This window comes from Callospermophilus lateralis, chromosome X (assembly GCF_048772815.1).
Source record: "Callospermophilus lateralis isolate mCalLat2 chromosome X, mCalLat2.hap1, whole genome shotgun sequence".
Taxonomy (NCBI): domain Eukaryota; kingdom Metazoa; phylum Chordata; class Mammalia; order Rodentia; family Sciuridae; genus Callospermophilus; species Callospermophilus lateralis.
This window is the reverse complement of record NC_135325.1, coordinates 61,666,870-61,684,723: the sequence shown is the minus strand read 5'-3', so window position 1 is coordinate 61,684,723 and position 17,854 is coordinate 61,666,870. Positions and strand designations below refer to the sequence as shown.

The following is a 17,854-nucleotide window of genomic DNA, read 5'->3' as shown; positions in this document are numbered from 1 at the left end:
TTGGCGAAATTTGACATCTACTCAAATTATTAAACAGAGAATAACTTTGTGACCCACTCCTACTATATACTCAAAAAAAATTGAAAAAGGTGTTCAAACAAAAAATGTACACTGGTATTCATAGCAGCATTAGCAGTAACAATCAAAAAGCGGAAACAACCAAAATATCCACCAAATAATTACTGGAGAAACAAAAAAGCATGAATCTATCTACATGATGGAATATTGTTTGACAATAAAAAAGAGTAAGTACTGACATGGATGAAACTAAACTATGTGGAAACTGGGGAATACCTATCAGCAAAGACAAGGTATTTTTATGATTCCATTTATATGACATGTCCGTAATAGTAAACCCATACTGACAAAAACTAAGTTACTGGGTACATAGAGCTGAGAGAGTGGCGGGATAAGGAGAGCTAATGGGTATAGAGTTTATTTGTTGGGTAATGGAATGTTCTAAAGGGTTGCACAATTCAGTGAATATAACTAAAACCCACTTTTAAGTTTGGGATTTTATAGTATATTAATTATATCAAATGAAGGCTATCACGGTAAAATAATAATTTTATTAACAGAATGGTTACTATTTACATAGGAATTCAAAATTATGTTTGCTAAGTAAAGGGATGACTGATAATATTCAGTGATAGGAGTGGTGGGATGGGGGCAGAAGATCAGAAGATTCAAATTAATCAAATATGAATATCTCTTAATAAATTTTATTTGATTCTTCAAAAGAAATTTATTTCACAGAGCAAAAGATTAGATCAATTTCAATCTTCCTATATTTTAACATCTATGACTGAGTAATAAAATTTATGGGAACCCTCCATTTTACTTTTTGCTGAATGAATAGAATATGCAAAATGAAATCTGGCATCACCAAAATTCTCTGAATTTAGACTTTCCAAGCATTAATTAACAATCTTTGCTTTAAAATTCTCTTTCCCCCTACACTCACATTCCCAAAGAAGTCTTGACATTTAACAATACAATCAACAACCAATTTGCATTGTTTGGTGAAAATGGAAACTTTACTGAAAGTCAAATATTTTAAAGATCAAATCAGCTCTAAAATACAAAATTAGCAAATTTTTAGATCTGATTTACAAATATAAATATACCAAACATAAAATAAAAAGTAGCAGGGATTATTTTCCCAAACACTGTGAAAATTCTTTATAAAATGCACCTTAATATTCAGAATTGTATTTGCTTTTCTTTTCTTGTATCTGCCAGACATACATTTCTCAGAGTTCCATTTAGGAAGACTCAATTTAACCTTTTACTTTAAATCCACAGAAATGTTAATTATAGGGTCCTGCTAATAGACATAAACACCTTAAAATACATCTATTTTTGAATAATTATTGTTTATAACACTGTTAAATTTCTTGATACAAAATTAGAGGTAAACTCTTTCCATGAAGAATATTCCAAATACCATCTGCAGTACTTAATAAAGCTTAGAAAAAGACAAGCTAACTTTCAGGACTTCCCAAAATCCATTATAAAACTCCCTACTTTCTATAGATCTATGCAGCTTTTTTGTAAGCAATAATCAAGATAGTTTGACTCTGGTGTATATTCCAAATTCAGGACAAAAAAAAAAGACAAATACCGAATGTTTTCTCTGATATAAGATGACTGACTCATAGTGGGATAGGGAGGGGGAACATGGGAGGAATAGCCGAATAGGGCAGAGGGGTGGGAGGGGAAGGTAGGGGGCAGGGGGTTAGCAATGATGGTGGAATGTGATGGACATAATTATCCAAAGTACATGTATGAAGACATGAATTGGTGTGACTATACTTTATATACAAACAAAGACATAAAAAATTGTGCCCTATATGTGTAATAAAAATTGTAATGCATTCTGCTGTCATGTATTTTAAAAATAAAATCAATTAAACAAAGAAAACTTAGAAATTTCATTCAAATTGTTTTCTTTCCATTATTTTTTATTCCCTTCCCAACCCTCTAAAAAAGATAGGACTCACCTAAAATTAAATTATATTAAATAAAATTTATATTACTTAGAAATTCCAGGAACACACAAATTATGTTTCTAAAAGTAGTGAGTTTATTTCAAAGCATCACATTAAATTTGAATCTCAGTCAACAAAGCCATGTCTTGTTATATGTTGATTTTTGCAAAGAGTACAGACTTGCAAACAACAGATATGATAAAGTATTTTAACGTAAAAGGTGTTTGTTTTTTGTAGAAATAAAGTAGTATGGAACTAGGATACAATGTGAATATCTTCTTGGTAAGTGATTTAGGCCATGATTCTCATCTTTTAAAGTTGTCAAAAATATTTTAAATGTTGCTCTGCTTATTTGATACTTGTACTTTTTGATAGAACCATAGGAAAAATCTCTCTACTTAGATTAATGTACTCACACACTATATGCCTAAATTGAAACATAAAAGTTATATATCAAGAGATAGTGACATTCATGATTAAAAAGTTTTGTTAAAGGGAGAAAAATCACTAAATTTTTTTTTATCAAAACCCCAAACAATCAAATCTTGGGCAATAAGTACCAACATATTTTATAAGAGTTAATGAAGTATCTAAGCTCTTTGTAAGAGGATGCCATTTTAAATTTATTTGTCATCCCACTTCCATGACAAACACATAAACATTTCATTGAAGCAAGCAACTTAGAAATGTGGTTCCATAACTGTGTAGTTAAAGAAGGAACTTGCCAACTAAAAGCATTTATTATTTTCTTGTTTGGCTTTGATTTTGTGGGAAGTCACCTATTCTGATCCCCTAATATGCAATGAAAGTCTACATTTATAAGCTTGGAAAACTTGTGGTTCAGTACATAGAAGTTTCTTCTACAAAAGAATGGGAATGTTTTGATTGCCAGGAAATTACAATGTTTAACATATCACAAACATTACCTGTAAGTACTCTGAATCACAATAAAATCACATTAAAAAGGTACACATTCTTGTTCACCAAAATTAATGAGGCAATTTGGGAACAAGAGACAGATTCTCTCAATGTTAAGCTTTAGATATTCTTAACCTGCAATAAAAAATAGTTTAAAAAGAAGTGTGTTTTCTGTAAAAATCAGTGAAGTACATAAATGCCTTGGCACAATACAATATTATCCTATGATACCTACTTCAAAATGTATGTTCATCTCCCATTCTCCTCACCATCATTTTCACATTTTAATTATGCTTTCCTTTTGATTGTTTGCATGCAAGAACATCAACTAAACTATTTATTTCAACATTAAGCCTGTTTCTTTTGAAGCCAAGATTTTTTTTTTTTTTTATTTAACAAACGCAATGGAGACTCATTTTTCAAGACGCTTAAGGCAGAATGCTTAAGGTTCATGCTTGCTGCTTTGCCTGGGCTTCTGCTTCCTGAAATGAAAAACAAAATGAATATGTTTGAACATAAAGTGATATCCATGTGTATTTTTGTTACACTACTAAGGATATTCAAAAACAGTAATTACTCCCCCAAAATTAATACTTTAAAAAATTACTAATAGAAAAAAATATAAAGTGGAAATGGCTTTCTGGAAATACAAAAAAACTATCTAATCATTACTATTGATTTGTAAAAATTCCATAACAGTAAGTGACTTACAGTTTATAATTGATATTTTATTTAAGAAGAGTCAGCTAGTTCTTTTTTTTTGATGATTTTTCACAATAACTGAGTTTTCAAAAAATTGTTAACTAAAGTTTTGTTAAGTTTTGTTTAATTAAGGATTAAATTACTTAGAAAATGTGGTTATCCACTCAAGGATTGTGACTTTTATGTTTCATGACAGTAGGCAGAAGAGATCAGGTTGTCTTCCTTCTCTTCTAGACAGCAGGTAACCTAGCATAAGAAACTCTAAACCAAACTACATACGTGTTCTAGCTCTCAACAAAATAAATTTCATGTTTTTTGAACTAAAGATTTGTGGCAAGGGACTGGGGTTGTGACTCAGCGGTAGAGTGCTTGCCTAGCACGTGTAAGGCCTCCAGTTTGATCCTTAACACCACATAAAAATAAATAAACAAAAAAATAGGTATTATGTCCAACTATGACAACAAAATAAAATATTTTTTTAAAAAAAGGTTTGTGGCAAAAGTAGCTTTGGCAAAAGTGACATCAGTCTTAGGTTGCAGAAATTAAGTATACCAGACAACAATCTTGAAAAATCTGTCATTAATTTAATATGAGTTGATCTAAGGTGGAAACAGGAGCAGCTGAATATTTCAAAATGAACCTAGAAGGGGGAAAAGCAAAAAGAAATGATGGGCTTTTACACCCTTCCAAAAAAAAAGCAAAACAGAAGAAGAAAGGTCACCATAGATTTTTTTTTTTTTTTGGTTCTAGGGATTGAACCTAGGGCCTTGTGAACGCAAGGCAAGCACTCTACCAACAAAGCTATATCCCCAGCTCAATCATCCTTGATACATCTTTTAAAAAACAGATGAAATATACTACTGATCACTTTCTAAAATGTCTAGTCAGAATTAAGGAAGGGAAGTTTCTAACTTCAAAAAGGAATAGATCTTCTATTCACATTATATACCTTGTTTCATTTTATAGAACAAGTTTCAACAATGTCCCAGCAGAAAACAAATTTTACACCAAGATTCATCAAATGCTTAAAATATATATCATGGAGCAGTTGTATAAGCAGTTATATAATAATAATATAAGTCTTTCTTCCTATCAGCATGCAATACCTCTGAGTAACCAGTATTTTAGACCAGTTTAGCCTCTTAAAGTTATATCATATCAATCTTTGCTATAATTTGTCATAAATTCCACAGCTCTTCAATTTTACTTCTTAATTAAAAATTACTAAAAGGCAAATCACATTCTTTGTAATTAGTCTTTAAAATAAATCATAAATTATTTACTTTTCTACTTACATTTTATTAATAAAACATGTAAATTGATTCAAATTTTATTATTCCTTGAAAGTAAGTAGTCAATATTTATGGAATCACAAGTCAACCAATCAACCAGCAATCTTTAGAAACAAGAATATGAGGTGCACTCTCCCCTATTCCTAATGTAAATATCAGACCATGGTTTTGAGTCAGGTAATCCTGGATTCAAATTCTCATTCTGCTACTCAATTATTATGTATCTATGGACAAATTTAATGATTGGAGTTCTATTTTTCTCCTGTGTAGAATGGTATTAGTGACACTTAATTCTTAGGGATAATATAAGGATAGAATGAGATGTCTGTTAAGTGTAGCTAAATGCTCACCTCATTACAAGCATCCATTCTTCCTTTTTCCCTCTATTTTTTCCCCTAGTAACCCAATCCAAGTCCATAGCTAGCATTATCTGTCTTGAAGATGCAGTAAGAATATGATGAATTAAGCAGAAATAGGATTGCCTTCAAATTTCACAGCAGAGGCAAGACTCCATGGTCTCTCCCTAGAGCATGATGATACAACCAAAGCTAATGAGAACATTTCTCTAACGAGTACTCTCTATTCCCTGAACATACTGGTAAACATACTTCTTCAAGGTAGTCATTTTCTTTTCAGCACAAATATCCCTAGGTTTGTTTTTTAGCAAAAATATAAATTATTTTATTTCATATCTCAAAACCATCACCTTCACTGCAAAACAAGAAATTTCAGTGCTAAGATTTTTTGAATTAATAAAAATTTTTATAATAAAAATTTATAGTATTTATGTAACTTTTAAAAACATCAAATATACAAATGCATGTAAAAATATTTTGTCTTCTACAGAAAAATCCTTGTTTTATGAAAATATTTCTCAGAAAGTTTTTATTTATTTTTATTAAATTATTTATTCTAATCTGTTATGCATGATGGCAGAATGTAATTCATTTCATATTACATATATAGAGCACAATTTTTCAAGCCACTGATTGTATACAAAGTATTTTCACACCATTCGTGTCTTCATACATATACTTAGGGTAATAATATCAAACTCTCAAGTGCAATAGTTTTAAAAAATTTTTAAATGTAAAGAGTATGCATATTAATTATTTGGAAATAAAGAATGAGAGAAAAAGATGCACATGGGTTATGGTTCCTTTCAATCACACCTTTTTTCCTATTTATAGGTTATAAATACAACTAGAAAATTATACTATAGAAATTATTCTTGAACTAATTTTAATATTTTTTCCCTCAAACTACTCTTGTTTCCTCTTATTCATACAGGACACACTTCAAGACTCCCAGTAGGTGCCTGAAACCACAGAGAATACCACACTCCCCTATACTATGATTATATATATTCCTATACAACCATATCTTCAATAAAGCTTGACTTATAATAAATTCATCACAGAGATTAACATCCATAATAATAGAGCAATGATAACAATATACTATAATAAAAATCATATGAATGTAGTCCCTCTGTCTACTGAGATGGGGGGAAGGTAGTGCATACAGACTGGATGAGTTGGACAAAGGGATGATTCATTTCCTGGGTGGGATGAAGTGAGATGGTGAGTAATTTCATCACAGTATTCTGAGCAGCAATTTATAATTAATGAATTACATCTGGAATTTTTCCAGTACTATTTTCAGATCACAATTACTATTTTCAGAACAGAGAAATGTTCTCATTAGCTTTCTAGTAACTAAAACTAGAAAATGAGATTGTAGGTAAAGAGTGACTAGTGTATATATTTTTTAAAAAAATGACAGCATGTGTTCATTGAGTAGATTTAACTATCTTGTTACCCTATATTTTCGATAGTTAACTAGTTTCCAAAGTTCAAAATAGTTAACTAGTTTCCAAAGTTCACTTTTATTCATATTTTTATCCACAAAGTTCATTTAGGTGGTGCTATGGTTTAGATCTAGAAAGTCCCCCAAACTATTTTGGTTAAAGGTTTGATCCCTAATGCAGAGATGGGTCTTTTGGGAAGTAATTCATTTATGAGGGATTCAATATCATTGATGGATTAATCCACTGATATATTTTAAATGGAATGGACCTTTTAGAGGTGGAGGAAACTAAGCTATAGGAGATGTCCTCTGGAAGTTTATATTGTGTTCCTAGCTCCTTCCTTGCTTTCTCTCCTTCTTGACCTGCATTAGGTAAGCCAATATGCTTCACCACCTGCTCCCCACCATGATGTTCTGCTTCACCAAAGGCACAAAGCAATGGGAACAAGTGGTCATGGACTGCAACATCCAAAACAATAAGTCAAAATAAATCTGTCCTTTACTAAGATGTTTTTCTCAAGTATTAGAATTTTGGTGGATTAATTTGGTTGTCCCTTCTGTTAAACATGTAACTTGCTAAGTTTTACATGTTGATTTGTGGTTTTATCCATAAGATTTTCCTACATTCATTAGACTATAATACCCAATGTGAAATCATTAAAGTGTGATTTAGTCAGCTTTTTTCACTGTTACAAGAATAAGGCAGAAGAGGATAAGTTTATTTTGGATCATGGTATCAGAGGTTCAATTCATAGATAGCCTATTCTATACCTTGGGCCCAAGGTGAGAACATCATGACAGAAGGGAATGGCAGAGGAAAGCAGCTCAGAAATTGGCAACAGAAAGGGGAGAGAGAGGGAGGGAGGGAGGGAGGGAGGGAGGGAGAGAGTGAGAGAGAGAGAGAGAGAGAGAGAGAGAGAAAGAGAGAGAGAGAGAGAGAGAGAGAGAGAGAGAGATCGATCTCTGCTTACCAGAGACAAAATATAAACCCTAAAGATAGCACCCCCCCACCCCAGACCTACTTCTTTCAGCCAAACCCTACCCACCTACAGTTACCACCAAATTAATCTATATTGGTGGACTGAACTGCTTATTAGGTTACATATCTAATCATCTAATGATTTCACATCTGAACATTTCTTGTACTGTCTCATACATAAACTTCTGAGAACACTTCATGATCTAAACCATAGAAGAATATGAAATTTTTTTAAGTATTTGATACGTATTTTGCCCTTCTGTTTTTTCTAAATTTTTACTACCTCCACTATTGAATTGAATATTTGTTTCAATGAACTCTTCTAAGCACAGATTATTATCATTTTGTTTTAATTTTGCTGATTTCATAGAAGAAAACTGCATTTCATTTTACCACATTTCTTTTACTTTCAGAATACTTTTCCAATGTGGGCTACTAGTTGTATTTCCTATTTAGCATACTTTATGTTCAGACAGTTCTTTCTTGAAGGCTCATTGTCCTGTTCAAAGCAGAGGACTGTAAAAATTGAGCTAAAGAATGGAAAATGATATTCTGATATAAAACTTATCACTTTTAGTCTTGACAAAACATATTAAATATTTTTTAAATATTTTGGTTGTAGATGGACACAATATCTTTATTTGACTTTATGTGGTGCTGAGGATGGAACCCAGTGCCTCACACATTCTAGGCAAGCACTCTACCACTGAGCTACAACCCCCATCCAATGTATTAAATATTAACATTTGAAATCTCCCTATTATCAATCCAACCTTCATGTCCATTGTCAATTCTAGACCTTCTGTTATTAACCCAAGATATCAACTCCCTTTTTTTTTCTTTTGTACTGGGGATTGAACCCAGGGGCACTTGAGCTCTGAGCCATATCCCCAGCCCTTTTTTATATTTTTATTTAGAGATGAGTCTCACTGAGTTGCTTAGGTCCTTACTAAATTGCTGAGGCTGGCTGTGAATTCACATCTTCCTGCCTCAGCCTCCCGAGCTGCTGGGATTGTAGGTCTGCACCACTGCACCTGGCATCAGCTTCCTTTTATCTAATCCTTTATAAGATCCCCTGTTGTTCTCCTCTACTCCTACTCCAAGGTTTAAACTATGATAGACAAAAACCAAACAAACAAACAAAAAAACTATCACGAAGCTGACTGGCTCATGGGTTCATCAATTTTAATTTTCACTGGGCCCTCGTTCAGTTATTTCTATATATTTGCCTATTCTCAACAAGAGAATTCTTTCATTCTTCTCAAAATTCTAATGTTGCAAATTTCCCCTCACTCCTAACAGGTAGCTTCTCTTCCTGCTTCACACTGAAGTTAGAATACTTTCAAACCTAAACTTCCTGACTTTCCCACATATTAAAATTTCTCTTTTTAATACACCTCTTCTCATTCCTTTCAATCTCTGCAGAACATCACATGTTCTCTCCTTTCTAAGACTAACTTTCACCTTGGGGATCTCTCTCTCTCTCTCTCTCTCTCTCTCTTCTTTAATGGCTTTCGTTTCATTTCCCAGACACCATACTGGTAGCTTCAAACCCTTCCAATTTTTATATACATAACCATCTCAATTATTGCTAAAATACTGAAATAATAACATCATTGCTTTCTCCAATTCCTTTTGGATACACAGAGGTAAAAGTGAAACTACCTAGTATAGCAATCATAATCTGGCCCCAATCTGCCTAGCCAGTCTCACCTTCTCTATTTAATATTACCTATTGTGAAGTTATATTGTACTACACTCTGGTCCCTGAACATATTCTCATGTGAAACTACACGGCCAATTCAGTGGTTCCTATTGCTAACCCTGTGAATGGTGCCTTAATTATTTTGGAATCACCAGTAGCTAACATGCCATCCTCCTCTGTGAAAACTTCCCTAATCTCCTTAGTAGAAATTTATGATTATTTCTCAACTCCTACAATAATCTGTCATATCAGTCTTAGACAATCATGTATCTTTTTTTTTCTTTTTCTTTTCTCTTTCTTTTTTACAGTATTGACAATTGAACCCTAAGGGTATTCAACCTCTGAGCTATGTCTCCAGCACCTATTTTTTTTTTATTTTGATGCAGCATCTCACTTAATTTCTGAGGCTAGTCTCAAACTTGTTATCCTTCTGCATCTTTCTCCCAAGTTGTGGGATTACAGGCATGGACCACTATGCCTGGCACAATGTGTTTTGAATTGAAATTATTGTTACACAATCTTTGTTACACAGTTATTTGCACATATCCCCACTTGATTATAAACACTTAGGATGAGGTACTATGCTGTGTTCTATGTCTATGTCCCACTATTAATGTCCATACTTGACACTCAATAAATACTTGTTGAATGAATAAGTGAATGACAAATTTAACTGAAGGAGAGGAAGTTAACCACCACAGAAAACATTATGTTTTCTTTTATTCTTCCTTTCTCTGCACTAACACAACAACTTAACCTGGGTCTTATTAATTTAATTAAGCCAAAGTGCCTTACCTAAATTTTGTTATGACTGAAAGTATACAAAGCCTAAATGTGACATTTTATTCATGGGAAAATAAAGTTTCGCAAGGGAACAATTTCACAGTAATACAAAATGCTAATAAAATGATATCTAGTGAACACAGAGACAATAACATAAGATATCAAAATTGGAGAAGGAGCTGGAGTTTAAAAAACCTTTTTAACATGAAATCCATTGCTAAGAGCATAAGACAGTTTGATAAAACAAGGGCTTTATATTTTGATTAAATTAATTTGTGTACAGAAGGCCCTATTGCAAAGGCAAAGGTATATTTAGAATTCATAGCTTCAAGACATTTCATTAGATAGGCGATTTCCTTTTTGTTTTCTTTATTTGGTCTCTCCTGGGAACATTGCCACTGGAAAAGTCAATTTGTTTTGGCAGGAAAAATATCCCAAATTTAGCCAGCAATTTAGTGAACAGTTTTGTAACTCAAAAGTCTTACTTAACTTGAACAAGTAAATACATTAACTTTCACACAAATATAATGAGCCCACTAAGGAGAGACATTACCATTACAACTAAGACATGCTGTTCTTGTAGACAGTTGGATTAGTAGGAATTTTAGCAACTGCTAATCACTTATTTTTGAATGGTTAATTATGAAATTGGCCTTGGGTATCTTGATAGGGAGGTCACTCCACCTACCATATACTTTTTACACAAACATTTTATAGCTTTACGTGTATGATTACACACATCTGTCCTACTAAGGCTTCACTGAATGCAGAATATGGACTTTTAGCAATGATGCAATGCCTTTGACTCAATCTGCATGCTTAATAAATAACAGAATATTACTAATTAAAAAAATCTAGCAACAATAAAATTATCTATAAAGCAGGGAAAATCAAATCATACCTTTGAACCAGGTGGTGCTGTCAAGCCTAAAAAGGCATAGACTGCATTATTTTCTCGAGCTTCAAAGAAGGCATCATAGTCCTTGGTGAAAAGAAGGCAATAATAATTAGCACTGTGAAACTAACAAAGGAAAGAGATATATTTATAACAACCTAACTGTTTGATCAATTGTGTCATGGGGGGCAGACAGGCTAACTTCCATAATGCTAGAATTCTGGAAGGAATAGTAAAGAGACAGGTTTTTCAATCTCTAGTCTTTGGGGCCCAAACTACAGAATGTTTTTTTTTTTCTATATCACTTAGAATTTATATCTGCTTGCAGCTTCCTCCACTACCTAAAGTAGTTAGCTATTTGCCAGTAAGAGAATATTTCTGGTGGGAGACTGTTGTGCCAGTACTCCAAACTTCTCTTCCATTATTCATTGAGATGAAGATTTTTTCATAGACCAAATATTATCTTTAAATGCCAGAAGAATGGTGAGTCTGTGCCATATTTTGGGGAGGGGAATGAGATGTTCATGAAATATGACCACAAGAGCAACAAAAACACTAAGAGGATTCTGCCTTTGGGATCCAAGAGAAGCCTCATACAACTGAGTTTGGTTAGGCTTCCCACTGCCACCCTGTAAAATATCAAACTAATTTCTCCAAAATTAATAAGCAGACTTGCCTAAATTTGAAGATGACTTATAATCAATAGTAAAAATACTCAGAAACAGTCATTGTCTGCATCTGGACAATTGGATATTTAAGCATATAGAAAGAAGCCTGGAATTTTGGCTGATTTATTAAAGCTTAAAAAATTTCATTATTTGCTGGTTTCTCCAGAGAGTGCCTCACCAATAGATTACCAAATGTAAAGTTCATTCCAAGTCCTTTTTTATTTTTTTCTGGGCATTTGGAGGATCTGAGAAGTTCAGAGCTTCTCAAGCCAATGACACCCCTTAAATGTTTGGACCTTACTCCAAGAAACCATCAGAGAGTAATTTTCCTCATATTCAGAATTTCTTTCAGAACAATCAGAATTTCTTTAAAAATGTTTTATGAAAATCACTGCTGAGAGAATAAAAAGATGACTTACAGGTAGGAAAATATTTGCAAAATGCATACATAGGAAAAAAACTATATCCAGAATAAATAAAACTCACAAAACTGAACAGTAATAAAATAAATAGCCCATTTCAAAGTAAGTGAATTAACTGAACAGACACTTAGGCTATAAAGATGGAAATAAGCCCTTGAATGGATGCTCAATACCATAAACCATTAAGCAAAATGCAAATTAAACCACATCAATGTTTATAGCAATACAATTCACAATAGTAAAGCTATGGAACCAACTGAGGTGCCTTTTAACAGATGAGTGGATTAAGAAAATGTATACACAATGGAGTAGTACTCAGCCATAAAGAAGAATGATTTTATGACATTTTCTGGTGAATGGATGGAACTAGAGACTATCATTCTAATTAAAATAAGTTCCAAAAAGACAAATGTTGAATATTTTCTCTGATAAAATGGACACTAATTCAAAATAAGGGGGATGGCAACAACAAGAATAAAAAGAAAGATCCATGGAGCGAAAAGGGGAATGAATCTGACATAACATTCCTATGTATGTGTGTGTGTGTGTGTGTGTGTGTGTGTGTGTGTGTGTGTGTGTATCACAGTGAATCTTACCATAAAGTATATCTAAAAGATACTAATTTTAAAAATAACTATAAGTAAACAGTATAATGATCAGTAAAATAGAGGGAAGGGAACAGGGGGAGGAGAATCAGGGGAGGGGAAGGGGAAGTACTGGGGACTGAATTAGAACAAGTTATATTCCATGCTTTTATAATTATATCAAAATAAGTTCTATTGTCATGTATAACTAAAAAGAACCAATAAATAAAAAAGTGAATTTCAAGGTTGGGATGTGGCTTAGTGATGGAGTATCTGACTGGCATGCATACGGCCCTGGGTTTGATATTGAGCACTGGTAGAAAAAAAGGATCCCAAAACTTACCTTTATGATTCTTCATAAGAGATATTCATATTATTCATCTTGGCTGCTCAACATAATTATTTTGACATGTATTTCCTTGAAATATGAAAATAAATCCTACCTGTTTGTAGCAATTATTATGGGTTTTATTTTTACTTTTTTTTTGGTACCAGGGATTGAACTCAGGGGTTCACTGAGCTGCATCCCTATTTTGTATTTTATTTAGAGTCAGGGTCTCACCGAGTTACTTATCTCCTTGCCATTGCTGAGACTGCTTTGAACTCATGATCCTTCTGCCTGAGCCTCCTAAGTTGCTAGGATTACAGGTGTGCACCACCATGCCTGGCTAACTTTTTAAAATGTAATTACAATGGTTTTGACTTTCAGGTCAAACTATTTTCACATAGAAATAGCAATGTTCTATCAATTCTTTAAAGAATTGTAACCTAATATTAATAATAGTATATTTTAGCTACTGTTTTTTTATGTTCTTGAACAATTGAGGCAGCTCAAGATTACTTCTCTCCAACTCCTAAGCAACTAATGAAATGCTACCACTATTTGTTATATGCGAATCAAATATTAAAATGTTTTAAGCCTTTATTTTTTAAAAATATTTATTTTTTAGTTGTAGATGGACACAATACATTTATTTTTTATTTTTATGTGGTGCTGAGCATCGAACCCAGGGCCTCACATATGCTAGGCAAGTGCTCTACCACTGAGATACAACTCCAGCCCCTGTTTTAAGTCTTTAAATGCCTATGATTATCTCTATTACAGATATATGCCTTTGGTGGCAAAAATAAAAATAAATCAATTAAAGTGATTTAATTGCAAAAAAAAAAAAAATTCCAAGAGACACCAAGACATATCTTTTAATTTGATTTAAAAAAAAAAATGATAATAGTGATGGGAATGTAGCTCAGTGGCACAGCATTTGCCTAACATGTGTAAGGCCTTTGGTTTGATCCTCAGTACTGCAAACAACAAAACAACAAAAACTCTGACAAAACCAAATACTGAGAGTATTACCGAGTATCAGGAATGATAATACGTGAGAATGCAAAATGGCTCAGACAATCTGAAATCATTTTGACAGTTTTAAAATGTAAAAATGCAATGACCATATGAGGCAGTTTCCTTGGAATTTACCCTTGACAAATGAAAATCAGTATTCATACAAAAATGTCAAGCATGATGGTACATGTTTATAATGCCAGTGACTTGGGAGGCTGAGACAGAAGGATCACAAGTTCAAAATCAGCCTCAGCAATATACTGAGGTTCTAAGCAACTTAGCAAGACCCTGTCTCAAAATAAAAACTAAAAAGGTCTGGAAATGATGCTCAGTGGTTAAGGACTCCTGGATTCAATCCCTGATATCCTCCCCAAAAAAGAATGCAAATGTTTAATGCAGCTGTAGTCACAATTGCCAAAATCTGAAAGTAGTGGTAAAATTAACTATGGTAAATGTGTAAAATGATGTGCTAGTCAGCAATATAAAGGAAAAAAAACTATTAATAAATGTAACAACTTGGATGGATCTCAGATGTACTAAATTGACTGCAAGAAGCCAGTCTCAAAAATTTACACATTTTATGAATCCATTTATTGTGGAGAGAGTGGTGATTTGATTCATGGCCTCTGATTCTCTCATGACTGCATTGTGCTGGGAGCTGCTTGTGCAAAAGCGCAGGTCAAGATGGCTCAGTTGCTATGGTGATGCTGGCACTGGGAGGCTATGTGCAAAGCAGTTGTCAGCTGAGGCCTTGAGTTCAGACACCAACTCCCAGGAATAGAGAATTCTGAGCAAAACAAGATGACCCTAATATCTTGTCAATCCTGCATCTTTCAGATTGCCTGCTTTGCTGAAAATTTCCCACAAATTACCATTTGATGAAACCTATATAATAAACGTGCTGAGCTAGCTCTGGGTCTTCCCTTTTACTTTCTATGTGTGTCTATTTGTCTTTTCTTCAGCCCTAATTGTGAACAAGGGTCTGATTTCTGAATTAATGGCCCAGGCGTGAGTCCTGGGCAATTTATGACCTTGTCAAAAGGATAAAATTATAGTGATGGGAATAGATCAGTGTTTGCCAGGGGTTAGGAGTGAGCAAAGTGGGTAACATTTTTAAAGGGATGACATTAGAGAGTTTGGATAATGATTCTATATCCTGATTAGAACACAGTTTATACAAATCCATGGATGTGTTAAAATTCATAGAAAAATTTAAACCAAAAGCCAACTCTATTAACTGTAATTTAAATATTAATTTAAAGTGACACAAGCAATGCATTCACATTTTAGGGACTATGGTAAGCATAAATATATAAAAATATAAAGCATAAAAATATACACACACACACACATACACACACACAAACTGCATGATCAAAAATAAGTGACATTTGGGCTGGGGATATGGCTCAAGCGGTAACACGCTCGCCTAGCATGTGCAGGACGCTGGGTTCGATCCTCAGCACCACATACAAATAAAATAAAGATGTTGTGTCCACCAAAAACTAAAAAATAAATATTAAAAAATTCTCTCTCTCTCTCTCTCTCTCTCTTTAAAAAAAATAAGTGACTTTCAATGTTTTCAACAGAAATAAATGATAGTTGATTGAGGAGAAAGAGATGTATGCCCTAGTTTATTGTGACATAATACATACTATGTATCAAAAATCTCATAGGTACCCCATAAATATGTACAAATTCATGTGTAAATTTTTTAAAAAAATATTAAAAATTAAAAAATGGAGAGGTCAAGACTACTAGTTGGCTTGGATTGGACTGGATGAACTCTGAAGCCTCTTCTAGTTCCTGAATTTCAATGATTTGCAGAAATTTCAAAAAAAATATATTCAAAATGCATATTCATATTGAACATATATATAAATTTCATTATACAACAGAATATTATAAGTGCTATCACTATCTGTACAGTATATCTTTGCAGCTAAGCTCTCTGTTATAGCAGCAAATGAAATTCCCATGCTACTTTTAGAACTGACAAATTCACTAACAAAGAAAATACTCTGCAAAAATGAATTTTTCCATTTTTGTCATATTCCTCATCTATATGCTCTGAAGTGGCACACAAAAGTCTCTCTACCAAAAGTGTCATTCTCAGTCATATCTAAGTAGAAGATTTGGACTGGTGTCTCTAAAAACAATTGTTCCTCAGACATGCTAAGCCTGAGTACCTAGCAACATAAACATTTCTTTACTGCAAGTTCCTATAACCCTTTTATATGTTTTTGTACCATGCCATTACTTGTATGTGGCTTCATAACCATTATAATTTTTTGGTTTTTACATTTTTTTTCCACATTCTACTCCCCAAAAGCTCCTCAAAAAAAGAAACTATTTTATTTATACTTGTACTTGCCACAGTGCCTAGAATGGCCATAGGCTATGGAAAATAGTTAAATTCATAGGTAACAAGAAAATAAAGATGAACACAACTACTCTGTGTTTAATGTGAAAAATAAATGAGATGATATACTTCAAAGTCTGAAAAAGAGCAAAAACTCAATATTTTGCTTTTCTCATTCCTTGTATGGTTTCAATGAACTCGTTTAAAATTTTAAGCAAATCCATTAATGATAAAAAAATGGCAAGCATTACCAGCTTTAAGCAGAAAAAGATATTTCTCTTTCCAACTAATTTTAATCTAAATAAATAAAGCAGCTAACTTCTTTTCAAAGACATTGCCATAGACACACCAGAAACAATATAATTGTTCTGGCTGGAACTAAGATGAAGAAATATAAAGCTAGCTGGGAGTGGTGGCACATGCCTGAATTCCAGTGGCTTGGGAGGCCGAGGCAGGAGGAGTGTGAGTTCAAAGCCAGACTCAGCAAAAGCAAGATGCTAAGCAACTCAGTGAGACCCTGTCTCTAAATAAAATACAAAATAAGGGTGGGGAGGTGGCTCAGTGGCCGAGTACCCCAGAGTTCAATACCAGTAACCCTCCCCCTCAAAAAAAGATTGCAGAAATATAAAGCCAATTGTATGTCTAAAGTTTCTATTTTCTATGGATGATTCAAACATTTGCTTCTTACTAGAAGTCATAATAATACAGTTGCTTAGTATTAATATAGTGGGCAAATGACTGCATGCGAGAGAAATGACTATACACACGCAGATTTGGAGATGATGGTGAAAGGAGTAGTATAGGTTTTAGGTGATCTATTTTAATAAACAATAATTTAAATTGTTTCATTACCCCACGGTACTGGCTTTCATTGAAAATCTGAGGTGGCAGGGGGTATCCTGTGGCTGGTCGACTATTTTCAGGTACATTTTCTCTCATCCACTTCCGATTCTCTTCATTGGCCGCAATATCTTTTTCTTCAAATCCTATTTTGTTGGCTTCTAAGAAACCAAGCACATCTTGCTGTTTCTTCTTAATCTAGGACACAAAGGACAAGAAATCATACTTCTGAGCAAATAGCTTTTGTAGTTTTTATTTTTCTAATTTGACAAAAGTTGGTTTGTGAAATAGCAGAAATGAATTCAAACATGGACCAAAATTTATGATTTCACAGAAAATATGGTTTTACCTTTTTATTTAGTAGTTTTGGGTTTTTTTGTATTTTTTCCTTGGGCACTGGGGATTGAACCCAGGGGTACTTAACCACTAAGCCATATTCCCAGCCTGCTTTTGTATATTTTTTAATCTAGAAACAGTGCCTTGCTGAGCTGCTCAGGGTCTTCCTAAATTGCTGAGGCTGGCTTTGAACTACCAATCCTCCTGCCTAAGCCTCCTGAGTTGC

The 17,854-nt window shown here is 33.4% G+C and overlaps 1 protein-coding gene across 1 annotated transcript in view; it reads right to left on the bottom strand.

Moving 5' to 3' along the window:
- Positions 1-2,063: 2,063 nt before the first annotated feature.
- Sh3bgrl (SH3 domain binding glutamate rich protein like) overlaps positions 2,064-17,854 on the bottom strand; it is a 71,906-nt gene continuing 56,115 nt past the window's right edge. The window contains exons 2-4 of the mRNA XM_077106333.1: positions 17,305-17,490; positions 11,081-11,161; positions 2,064-3,391 (exon numbers count right to left, since the gene is read on the bottom strand). Of these exons, the coding sequence (XP_076962448.1) occupies positions 3,359-3,391; positions 11,081-11,161; positions 17,305-17,490 (300 nt within the window). The 3' untranslated portion in view covers positions 2,064-3,358. The remainder of the gene's footprint in view (positions 3,392-11,080; positions 11,162-17,304; positions 17,491-17,854) is intronic.